General features: G+C 41.1%; 1 protein-coding gene across 8 annotated transcripts in view; it reads right to left on the bottom strand.

The window, feature by feature from the left end:
* Nucleotides 1-11141, bottom strand: part of tprb (translocated promoter region b, nuclear basket protein) — a 30357-nt gene extending 19216 nt beyond the window's left edge. For 7 of the 8 annotated variants that reach the window (XM_052073258.1, XM_052073265.1, XM_052073259.1 and 4 more), the window contains exons 1-17: nt 10949-11141; nt 10537-10641; nt 10378-10451; nt 10111-10207; nt 9812-9915; nt 9271-9435; nt 9092-9184; nt 8538-8618; nt 8347-8434; nt 8076-8216; nt 6554-6657; nt 6103-6300; nt 3935-4042; nt 3626-3852; nt 2811-2974; nt 2520-2662; nt 1123-1271 (exon numbers count right to left, since the gene is read on the bottom strand). In XM_052073258.1, the coding sequence (XP_051929218.1) occupies nt 1123-1271; nt 2520-2662; nt 2811-2974; nt 3626-3852; nt 3935-4042; nt 6103-6300; nt 6554-6657; nt 8076-8216; nt 8347-8434; nt 8538-8618; nt 9092-9184; nt 9271-9435; nt 9812-9915; nt 10111-10207; nt 10378-10451; nt 10537-10641; nt 10949-11099 (2192 nt within the window). In that variant the 5' untranslated portion in view covers nt 11100-11141. The remainder of the gene's footprint in view (nt 1-1122; nt 1272-2519; nt 2663-2810; nt 2975-3625; nt 3853-3934; nt 4043-6102; nt 6301-6553; nt 6658-8075; nt 8217-8346; nt 8435-8537; nt 8619-9091; nt 9185-9270; nt 9436-9811; nt 9916-10110; nt 10208-10377; nt 10452-10536; nt 10642-10948) is intronic. The other variant, XM_052073266.1, reaches the window with a different exon arrangement.
* Between the last annotated feature and the right edge of the window lie 1525 nt (nt 11142-12666).

Below are 12666 nucleotides of genomic sequence, written 5' to 3'. Positions count from 1 at the left end.
GCAAACTGGACCGCTAATAAGAGTCGGAGAGCAGTCAAATGTGTAGAGCTGAACAACAGGGGGCTCAGTACACATCCTTGAGAACCGGTGCTGAGTGTGATGGTGGAGGAGAATGTTACATTATTACTGGCATACAAAGACATTGCTTCTTTATTTTCCATTTCCATTTCTCGCCCGGCCCTCCACAATATTTTCTGCGTCTCATTTGGCCCCCCCGGGAAAATAATTGCCCACCCCTGGTATATTGGAATGAACCAGAATCACTGAATGATTTTGTTCTCCCATAAGCCATTTGAATATGATTTTTTTTTATGTTTACGTTTTTTTTTAATGTTTAGCAAGACCCCCCTTACATACATACACAGAGAGAGAGAGAGAGAGAGAGAGAGAGTGTGTCTGTGTCAATGTGCATTGACAAAAATGACCAAGTTCTTCTATGTAGGTGCCAATGGTTGCCGAGTGTTTCCGAAGAGGACAGGGGAGGGGAGCGTTGTAAGGTTGCAATGTTGGCAAGGAAATACTTTATTTGGAAAATACTTCCTACTATACTTCCTAAAGAGGAAGAAAAGAATGGGGAAATATAGAAGGGGGGGGGGGGCGGCAAAAGAGTTTATGTTGCACACATTTTTTCCATATCACCTTGAGGGCTCCGTAACTACAGTCTGACGATGCAGGGCTGGGATTGCCACCACCATTCGAGTGATCCGAGTGAGGGAGGACAACCTTTGTTTTATTGGCTGACGTTTTCTTGGCCATCAGTCAGAGAGAGTGCTTCTTTGATTTTTTGACATGCTGCCACATCAGATTGCGGAGTTTGCGGTGTCTGCTTCCCCAACCCACATGAAGATTTTTGGTCGAAAATATTGAAAACAATTATTGAAGATTGATGTCCGAATTGGTTTTGGATCCTATTTTGAGGAAACATCCAAACTTCATACACATTACACGCAAGGATAATCTTCTAAAACAATCTCATAAGACATAAGATTGTCAGCCGCTTGACATCCTAGGTCGGGAAGGGGCAAAATCTGGGCAAGATCGCCGGTCGTTGTGTGTACCCGATTCCACAGTAATTCACAGGTATAGTACAGCAAATGGTCCTGCTTTGAAGATAGAACAGACCTCTTGGAAGTAAACTCCAACTGTGTTGCCATCTTGGCATTCTGGGAGCGAAGATCTGAAAGCTGCTGCAGGAGTTTGTCATTCTGCTCGGTCAGTGCCTTGTCACTCTCCAATCGTTCTTTCTTATAGGAGGAAAACACCTCCTGCAGCTGCAGAGGCAAGAATATATGTCTTATTTCAACTTGTAAAAAAAGGTTTAATTTAGCTCAGGAGTATTTGGTCAACAGCTGTACCTGTACAAAAAAATCACATAATATTTTGCCACGTTTCTGTGATGAGACCAAATCTGTGTTAAGACTGATTTCACTCATTTCAATTAATTTAAACAAAGTAAACATGTATGGTACAAATTACAGTGCAGGAGTAGATGTATATCATAAGAACCTGACAAAAATCAGAAAAACAGGGACATAATTTGCCTCTGTTGTTTATCCATTATAAGATTCACCATGTTGCAAGAGAGTGAATGCTGTAGTTTCTTTTCCTTGGCTATTCAATATGCTTGTGCCAATCAGAATTTCTACTTTCTTTCACTTCATTACAGATCCCCACACAGAGATAGCATGGCATCCTACAGTTGGCCCTCAGGTACTCGCAGGTTGATAATTCACCTATTAATGTATTTTTCCCCCAATATTTGATATGTTTCAATTTTTTTCAATTTATTGTGAGTTCTATATAAAATATGTATTTTTGTAAATGCATGAAGAAAAAAAATGCCAGAAAATTGCCACGAATTTCCTGTAATTATATCGGGATAAAAGATTACCTATATCGCAATACAATTTTTTTTGTCCAGATGGCACAACTATACCAAAATGAAAACATGTCAGAAGTCAAGGGAAGCTGTACAGTGTTGAAGATAGCCGGTTTGGCGTGACAGTTGGATTTCAAGAGCAACCGACCTCTACATAACTATTACTTATCATTTAATTGTGAGGAAAGTGATAAATAAGTAAGTTACTTTTTCAACATATCGTCATATACACGGTTCTGTAATTTGGAAGGATATTACAATTTCCAAGAGGAAATAAATATTTAAGTTAACATGCACTTTATTTTTCAGTGTTTTGCACAACACTAATAATTTTTACTCTGTACTATATATGCTCATATGTTACGTGCAAATTTGTATTTTGCTAAAAAAAATGTATGACATAGTGGAGTTAAAATTTTCAAAACCAACCAAACAAAAACAATACAACATACTCCTATTTGCAAATTTTGACTTCTTGATCAATATTTTAATTGATAAGATGACAAATAAAATTGCAACCTGAAGAATCGAACTCAAATGGAATCGCAACTTAAAGAATCCAAATCAAACCGAATTGTGAGGTTTTTAATGACAACCCCCATCTCTGTACATTAACATTACAAAAGCAACGTTGACATACCTGTCGCAAGGCTGCCTTGGCCTCCAATGCTTCAGCAGTGTCGGTTGCCATGGACACGAGTGCAGTGGGTGTCCCAGTGGTGGGTGTGGCTGCAGGTGAACGGCGTGGGGTGGACGTAAGTGTGAACTCCTCAGATGATGTCCCTTAAACAGAAAATTGAGCTATACAGTATTGGAACACTAACATTACATTGAATTCAACGATTTTTTGTGTGGAAGATTATATTCAATGTCTAACTTTTTTGTCATGCACAATTAACAGCTTCTTCATGCTTTACATTGTTAGTGATACCTTGCTGAGGGAAGCTGACTCCCGTTGCCTGAGCCAACAGCACACGGTACATGTCTCTTTGCCTCATAATGGTCTCTGCCATCTTTACGTGTTGGCTGCGTTGCTCCCTCAGAGACTCCACCTCAGCCAAGGTAGTCTCCAAACTCTGCTCCACTTCAACTCGCCTGTGAAAGCTCATGCTGATTAGCCCAATTCTTCATCATATCATCTAGGTTGGATTTACCATACACTGTTAAACGAACATGATTTTTTTTTTGTGATCTAAGTGGTAGAATTCAAACATGTCTACAAATATCAATAATGGCAGCATAAACTGATGGGGAAATGCATGAAATCTCGTCCTCCCGTCTAAAAACATAGCCCATTAAATATAATGTAGATATTGAAGTGCACAGACCATTGATTAAGGATACTGTATTTTGTGGTCAGTGGAGAGGCTACTGAGTTTAAACTAAAGGCAGATAGAGCAGGCTAACTATACGCACCATCTATCCATCCCTCCATCCATTTTCTAATCTCCTTATCCTCACAAGGGTCATAATTATCAATACTACTAATGTAGTATTGATATTTTTACTATTATTTATATGTATTATTGTTTACTTGCTGACACCGGATGTTATTTCAGAACAAGTGGTTTGCATTAGTAAATGGAAATATGGGTCATGTGAATGTTGAGCATTCGTCACTTGAAAAATACGTTTGAATAATAAATTGCATAGAGGAAGTTGAACTTGGACACTTAAGCTATGCAGTATAATTCCAGCCAAAGAAACCTCAACGGCGTTGTCATAAAATAAATGATATCAACATACTTGTAATCAGAGGCTTCCAACTCCTCTTTCTCTTGGGCGTCACTAAGATCCCTGAGGGCCACCAGAAGACGCTGATTTTGCTTCTGCAGCTCTTCCACACTTCGGAAGGTCACCAGGTGTTGACTAATCACTTCTGAGGTACTGCTAACATCCGCAGAACTCAACTCCTCCTCAACAAACACGTGGTTTCCTCGGGCCTCCTCGAGCTCAATAAGGAGCACGCGCACCTAAAAAAGAATCACGGGTCAGATTTTCCTGATTTTAAAACCAGGCTATGCCAACTTTTTTTTTAAAATCAGAATAACCTACCTGCTGAGCCATGTCTGCAAGCTGCAATTCAAATCTTTTATTGTCCCTTTCTACAACAGAGGAACGCTTGTTGGCTTCATCAGCTTCATTCTGTAGGCGGTGCACCTCCTGAAACACACAAAGGAGCAAACTTTGAAAGCTACTGACTTCAAACAACAATGGAAAATGCTGTCAACAATGGATTAGAATGAACAGTAAAACCTGCTAGACAAAACACGACAAAAATAAAAGAGGTAAAACAAAAATCCAATGATTTAAAGTACTACATGAAAATTAGGGTGCGTACACCTCATCAAGTTCAAATTCAATGACCACTCACAATAACTTACGGTAAGCTTCCTTACACATTAAAGCTACGGCATTTTAAATATTTTACATGAAAGTAATTTTAAAGAAGTGCGAAAGAGATAGCATACTGCAGTAGAGAATGACAAGGAAAATATGCTATTTGTCTTGAAGTAGACCTTGCTTCCTTGGCACAGCTGGTTTGGTTTGGTTTGTTTGTTTATTGAACATAAAACATATACAGTAATAATTTGACAGAAAATAAGGTAGATAAAAAGTAAAAGAAAGAAATCAGTCTTCATTCAACACAGTTATGTTCAAGGGAGTAGGATGAAGTAAAAAAACGTATCTAGTCCTACCCCGTTATGTGTTTATATCTACTAAATCATTTTTATATCAATCAGAAAAGAAAAAGTAAGAAGAAGTCTCCATTAAGGCTCATACTTTACCCTTAACCGTGATATTTTCACAACTTTTGGTTTGTATCGGGATTATATACATCCTCACCCTGGCACTCTTGTGTCAATTTTCTCTTGTATTCATAATGGATATTGCAATACCTTTCTCTATTTATCAACTTAGTTCTGATTTATCATTATATTTAATGTTTAGAATTTATCATTTTAACTCTGATTGGTGTAGGTTGTTTGTACTATTTTTTTGAATTTGTTTTTGAACTCAGCAAGCGATTTACTCATTTTCAGGTCCGTTTCGAGATTATTCCACAGATTAACACCTTTGCTAGATACACTTCTTTGCTTGATGTTTGTTCTTGTTTTGAGTTTTTTGAATAAATTGGTACCTCTTAATTCATAGTTGCTTTCTCGAATTTCAAAAAACCTCTGAATGTTTTGGCAGAGCAGGTTATTGTGTGCTTTGTACATTAATTGGGCGATTTTAAAGTCAACCAGGTCATAAAATTTCATCGTATTTAATTTGATAAATAGTGGATTTGTGGGTTCCGTATATTTTGATCTATTAATAATTCCAATTGCTTTTTTTTGTAGTTTGAGAATAGGGAGTGTGTTTGTTTTGCAGGCATTTCCCCATATTTCCACACAGTAGGTCATGTATGGTAATAATAATGAAGTGTATAATGTGTACAAGGATCTCTTATTTAGCACTTCCTTGGTTTTGTAGAGGATCCCTACGGTCTTGGCTATTTTTCTTTTTACGTTATCGATATGTGGTTTCCAACATAGTTTTGAGTCTATTACTAATCCGAGAAACTTGGTTTCATACGCTCTTTCTATTTCAATTGAGTTTACCATAATTTTAGCTTGGTGTTTGATTGGTCTTGTGCCAAAAACAATTAACTTCGATTTTTTCAGGTTAAGTGACAATTTATTTCTGTCGAACCAGTTTTTTAATTTGTTTAATTTGTTTTCTACGGTTGTCAGGAGCTGTTTCAGGTTTATTCCAGAACAGTAGAAAGTTGTATCATCAGCAAATAGGACACAGCTGACATAAAACAGTCGAATGTACACGTGACTAATTTATAAATGAGGATTTATGATTTTTGGACAGTGTAAAAAAAACAAAAAAACGAATGTTCATATTAAAGGTCAGTAATCAGTTGAAATTAGTATATTTTATAATGTACCAAATATTTTGTATTTCATTTCAAACGTAAATATATTGTGGATAGTGTATAAGAATACAACACTGTTATTTACCCAAAGTATTTAAAAAAGGACATTTTATAGACCTTGAATTTTCATACCTTGATATTACGAAATTTTTGCTGATGGTTATCATAACGTCCGAATAATATATCAGCCCTAGTCTATAACCACATATATAAAAGTCAAGTGCCTGTCAATTACACTGAACCAAACTTAAGTATCTGAAACAATTTCAAACGCATGCGTACGACCACATACCTTTACAGCCTGCTCCAGCTTGGCTGAAAGACTGGTTACAGATTTCTGCATGCGTTCATGCTCATCCCTCTGCCGTTTCAGAATGGGAGCTTTTGCCTCCACTTCTTGTACTATGTCATCGAGATACTTGTTGACACGCTTGTTCTCCAGGCGCTCCAGCTGCAACTGCTCCTGGCTTTCTAGATATGCAGTATATACCTGCAAAAAACACCGGTAATAAGTCACAAAACACAATAAATAAGAATACAAGTCAAAATACCCCACAGTGAGCACAAAAAAAAATCTAATTTAAATTCTGTGCCAGTTAGGAATAAACATGAGCTTTAGCATCGTGTCGTTTGACAGCGGCGATAACTTGCATGCTAGTTCAATGCATCACAAGTAAAATCATGCGAGCTCCACGAGGGTTTTTAAAAATACAAATTTTAGAATTTGATTGAATTTCACACACTTCAGTGAGCCTCATTTCAGGTTTAATCTTTGACACAGCAGCGGCTGTTGGTGACACCGTTGTCATTTGCGCCTCAGTATGCACAGATGTTGTGTCAACTGGACCTGGACACACAAAATAGATAAAAAGGCAGACAATGAAGGAATAAGAAAAGAAAAATGAATTTAAGGACATGCCTGTTTTTGCTGATGTTGTTAATGGTCAGTAAAATGTAAGACGGTTCACGATCAATAAATAACAACCATGGCACATTGACGTACTGCAATCAAGGGAACAACAGAACCGAATTACCGTATTTTCACGACTATAAGGCGCCATTAAAAGTCTAAAATTTTCTCCAAAATGGACAGGACGCCTTATAATGCGGAGCGTCTTTTATATGAGCTGAGTTCCAAAATCTAGCTGAGACCCGACACGCTGTTTATATAGAGAAAAGGCAGAAGTGAGGTCGACCAATCAGTGAAGCGCGTCCGTGCACTTATATGTAAATTATGGAGAGAGAGAAAATGTGTACGTGAGTGACGACACGCACGCATGCGGAGAAGAGGTCGGCCAATCAGTGAAGTGCGGAGAAGATGTCGGCCAATCAGTGAAGCGCGTCCGTGCACTTACATGTAAATTATGGAGAGAGAAAATGTGTACGTGAGTGACAACACGCACGCATGCGGAGAAGAGGTCGGCCAATCAGTGAAGCGCGCCCGTGCACATATATGTAAATATATGAAGAGAGGTGGACGTGAGTGAGGACAGGCACGCAGGGGGTGGGTCCGGAAATGAGTGAAGGGTGGGCGTGTAAATGGACGCTAAAGGCACGCTTCTAGCAGGTACCAGCACCTGTATAAAATGTGAGTATGTGAATTATTGCAAAACAAGAACCCCCGAAAATGAATTCCAACCGCTGGACATCGGCATCAACCGGGCGTTCAATGTGAAGTTGCGAGCGGCATGGGAAAAATGCATGATCGATGGCGAACACAGCTTCACGAAGAGTGGGAGGCAGCGCTGGGCTAGTTACTCCACAATCTGTTAATGGATTGTGACTGCTTGGACGAACGTATCTGCTAGTACAGTTGTTCGAGCTTTTGGCAAAGCCGGCATCATTTCTGTGGAGCCACATGACGACGAGAGTGACTCTGACAACGAGAGGGAACCCAGCGGTTTGGATGGATTACCGATACTTGCAAATTTGTTCAATTCGGACACAGAAGATGACGACTTTGATGGCTTTCTGAGTGATGATTGAGCAAAAAACGTGAGTACCTTGTAAATAAAATACACCCGAACTCAGTTCTGCTTTCGTTGCCTTTTTAAAAACGTGTTTTAGCTTTGAGCTTCAGTGTATGCTTCAAGCTAACGTGTTAGCATGCATGCATGCCCTATGTTTAAGCGTATGTTTTACCACTGTAAAACTGCGCCCATTAGTACAGTGCGTCCTGTGTATGTGTAAAATACAGAAATGTCACCCATTAATGAGAATGCGCCCAACCGTACGGTGCGTCGAATAGTCGTGAAAATACGGTACCTCTTAGTTTTGAATAGGAAAGGAGCTCATTGGCATTGTCCAATTCCTTCTCAAGCGCTTGGATCCTCTCCTTCAGCTCTGCAACAGTCTGATCCGAAGCAGCATTGGCTACTTGCAAATTCTCCTCAAGAGCTTTGTTTGCTGCAGTCAAAGGAGGAAACAGAGCACCAAAATTGAATATTAACGGGACATTTACAAGAGAATCAAAACCGGACAGTCAAGGGTCTTGCTTCATGGACAAATGTGACAAAATGGAGTTGTCATATCATACCCTCCCCTGCCTCTTGCAGAAGTTTATGCAGCTCCTCTATGGCTCGACTCAGCTCTTCACCCTTGGCCTCAGAATCAGCTGCTGCTACCTGCAGCGATATTAACACATTAGCATCTACTGAGCTTCAATCTGAACCAATCAAGTACCAAATGTTGATGTCTTGTTGGAATACATTCTCTCATAAAATATACCTTGTATAAATTGGACAGCTTAATGTTGGCATTCAGTTCATTTCTGAACTTCTCCTCTGTAGTGGTCTGCTGCTCCTTCGCCTTAAATAAATTAACATTGTAAAATTAATTCTCGTATTTTTGCCAACCGCCAAAAGAAAGTCAACACAATTTAGCATGCTCAGTAAGGTGGTGGTAATGCACCACAAGTGTTTGCCAAAAGCCAAAAAACTGTTGATAGAATTATTGCATATTATTGTAGGGCTAACCTTAACACAGTAGAAGAAATGGAAGAAGAAATGGAAAAAGTAGTCTTATTAATTGTGCACTCCGATTAACCGAACGATACATTTGAACGCTCTGAATTTCCGAATGGTCCAAGTGAAGTAGTGCCCATTCAGAACATATTTATCAAAGTGCCCACAATTACGGAACGGGGATTTTGGGTGCGAAACTGAGATCGCCTGTTTCTGTAAAATACATTTACCCCCAAAATGTGACATACTCCAGAAAATACAGCAATTTGTTTTCCACAACAGCAAGAGAAAATGAAAAACAAAGTAGGTTGCACATACTTCTTTCAGTTTGTGGATTAGGTCGTCATTCTGTTTTTGGTGGTTTTCATTTAATGTTTTGAGACTGGCCACTTGTTCCTGGACCCTGTTCAACTACAAAATACATGGACCATAAACTAATTAAATCTGCATACATAATATTATCACAGCTACTGTATCAATGAAGGAAAGTAACCTACCTCATCTATTTTATTCTCCAGGCTGCATTTCAGGTCAAGGATTTCTTTACCCTTCTGTCGGGACAAGCTCAAAAGTTCTTCGCTCTTGGCCTTCAACTCTGCATTCAACCAAGATGTTTGCCTATCCAGGAGCTCTTTTTCTTGTTCCATACGCTTCTCCTTGTACTAGAATGTTAAACCATCACAAGTTCATGTTACTTTACCGTTTACACATTGAATTATACAATTCTACACTAAAATAATTAGGATCCAACCAATATGTTATTTTAGGCTGATGTGAAATCTGATATTTGGCAAAAAGGAATTCTGAAAAGGCAATTAATCGGTTGATCATCAAAAATATAAACATGAAATGTATATTCTGTGGACAGAAGAAACCAAAGTTGAGTTTAGAAGGAACACACAAGACTGTGTGCAGAGGAAAAAAAAAAAAGAACAGCACACCAACGTCAAAAGCCAATTAATCGGCCTGGCCCTAACATACAATGTAGTGAATGAAATATATTTTGTGGGCGAATACATAAATATACTATTAACTCACTTTGATGTTGACTTCCGCTCCTTTAAGTTCGTCTAACCTCAGCTGCTGAGACATTTTGGAGGCACTGACCTCCACCAACTTATCATTCAGTTGCCTCAGGTCATCTAGTGGGACAAGAAAAAAATGTTTTGTTTTGGGTTTATTTGAGGGAGGGGGACCAACAAAAAAATAGACCCGGTGATACATCGTAGTTAAAAAGCAGATAGATCGGACATATTCCATCTTACCTATAACCTTAATATGGACAAATGGTATTAAAAATTAAAAGAAGACGCATTGATGGATGGAGGTGCCTGTACCATTTAAATGCTCCACTTCCAAGTTTCTCCTCTCAAGTGTCCGCACAAGTTCAAGCTTTTGTGTCTCCAGGTCTTCCTTGGCGTTTGACAGCCTCGTCTAAAATTGAGTGAATAAATATGCTGATCAAACTGTTAAAACAAACCATACATATCTATGTCGGGGAGTGAACCGAGACAATCTCAATGACTTGGTTATGTTCAGTGAGCAAACAAATCAACTAACTAACTCACAAAGTGAATGAACAACTTAAAAGTAATCTACGTTACCTGCTCCGAAAATGACTTCTCTTGAACAAGTTCATACTGATGGTTCTTCTCACGGGCACTTTTTAGCTCATCCGCTTTACAATAAGGCAATATCACATACATGGTTAGCAAGAAGGGTCAAGAGGCGTGATTAATTGGGATCGCAAAGTTCACTGTTACCGATTTTCTCCAACTCCTCTTGCAGTGTACTGTGTTCTTGTGTCTGTCTCAGAAAGTCTTCTTGACACTGAGACAGCTGTTTCACCTTGTCAAAGAAATGTTGTTCTGCGAGAGAAATGGGAATCGCAAGAACGGTGACATATTTACGTTATTGCTTGCTACGCAACTTAGCTAAACATTAGCATTGCTAACGGACTTATTTAAAACAGAATGCAATGACAACTGAAAATAAACAGCTACAGCAGTTGTGAAATAGAATGCGCTATATTCAACTGCATGAGCAAGCTTGAAGTGGAATTAAAACAGACTTGTCCACGATAGCGACGAACTATTTACAAACTGCGTGCATGGTGAGCAGATCCGAACGTTTTACTAGCACCATTCGCTAGCGAAATATCGGCACATATCTTACCACAGTCAACTCTGAATTGTTCCCGCTGGGCTTTGAGGGTATCGATTTCGTAATGCTGATCCGATATAATCTTCTCGAGTTTGTTTAGTGTCCCTTTTGACAATTTAGACAGCTCGGAATCATCCAAGTCTTGCAATAAGAGTGCCGCCATTTTTCCGAGGGTGAGAGGCGGCGCAGGCGCAGAGCTGCAATTTGATGTCTTGCCTGGTGGATTGTGTGAGAGGATGTGATTTTACGACAGGCAAAACCCGTCACTGACAATAACAAATTGTTGAAATTGTAGAATTTAAAACGCAAAAAAATGTTTAAGATGGTTTCCTCGATCCATCGGAACCACGATGAATTCAAATTCTACCTTCTGTGTGGTTCGACGTTTTCATTTCATAGACGGTGATCACCAGCAGATGTTTTGTTTGTTTGCAACGGCCTTCACCCTGGGCGGGTTTAACCGGCTTCTTCCTTGGCGCGCACGACATCCCTGATCATGGCGGCCCAAGCGCGGCGATCCTGTGCCAGGTCAACCGACAGCTTCAGCCAGTCCTGGTTCCACCGTCTCAGACCCACCACCAAGGGGCATGAAAGATACGCGAGGTCTTCTTTCATCGTGGTGGCCCAGGTCTTGCCTTGTCCACCACGCCGCTTGCGCCAGGCTGGCAAAGGAGCAGGAAGGAGAACATCCCTGATCAACTCGCCCTCCTGGTGGCGTGCCGCATGCCCAAACCAACGGAGTCGGCGTTGCAGGAGACACGCTGGTAAGGGGCTAAGGTGCAGGCAGCGACGAAGGTCAGCAGTGGGGACCCGGTCCGATCGGCGGCGGCGGAGAATACGGCGGACGCAATCGTTATCAAAGACTTCCAGCTTGCGCTGGTCAGCCACTCTCATAGGCCAGGTCTCACAGCCATAAAGCAGGATGGTCCGCACGATCGCCTGGTAGACACGCCCCTTTGTCACTGCCGAGATCTCGCGCCGACCCCACAGATGGCGTTGTAGGCGCACGAAGGCGGATCTGGCGGCCCCGATGCGATGCACGACTTCTGCTTCTCCTTGCCCCGACGGAACCACAGAGCAGCCGAGATATGTGAAGGAATCAACGTTTTCCAGGGTCACACCCTCCAGTGGCAGCGACCGTTGGTCAGCTGGGTTGGTGAGGCAGGACATGATCTTGGTCTTCGAGGCGTTGATGCGCATTCCAACGGTCAAGGCCGTTCGATGGATTTTCATCAGCGCGTTTTCAACGTCCTCAAACGTGTTTCCAAGTAGAGCGATGTCATCTGCGTATGCCAGGTCCGACACTGCAACATCTCGGCCGACCCTCACACCCTCAAAGCCATGGAGAGCAGTGTTGAGGATGTGGTCGATGGCATAGTTGAATAAGGTTGGCGAGAGCGCGCAGCCTTGTCGGACACCCGACCGCACCTCAAAGGTTTCTGATTCGCTGCCGTAGGCCCGCACTCGGACTCGGGTTGACCGGTAGTACCCCTGGATGAGCCGAAGCAGTTTCACAGGGATCCCGTCAGCCTTCATGATCATCCACAACACACCCCGGTCAACTGAATCAAATGCTGCGGCAAAGTCGATGAAGCACACGACTGTTGGTTGTTGGTAGGCCCATCGTTGCTCCAAGGTGCGACGCAGGCTAAAGATCTGGTCTACACATCCCCTTCCGGGGCGAAAGCCACCCAGAGTTGGGCGAGTCCGGTGGTCACGGGCCATCTGGA

Source organism: Hippocampus zosterae, chromosome 8 (genome assembly GCF_025434085.1).
Source record: "Hippocampus zosterae strain Florida chromosome 8, ASM2543408v3, whole genome shotgun sequence".
NCBI lineage: Eukaryota > Metazoa > Chordata > Actinopteri > Syngnathiformes > Syngnathidae > Hippocampus > Hippocampus zosterae.
The sequence above is the reverse complement of the archived record's forward strand: the minus strand, read 5'-3'. Positions and strand labels throughout refer to the sequence as shown.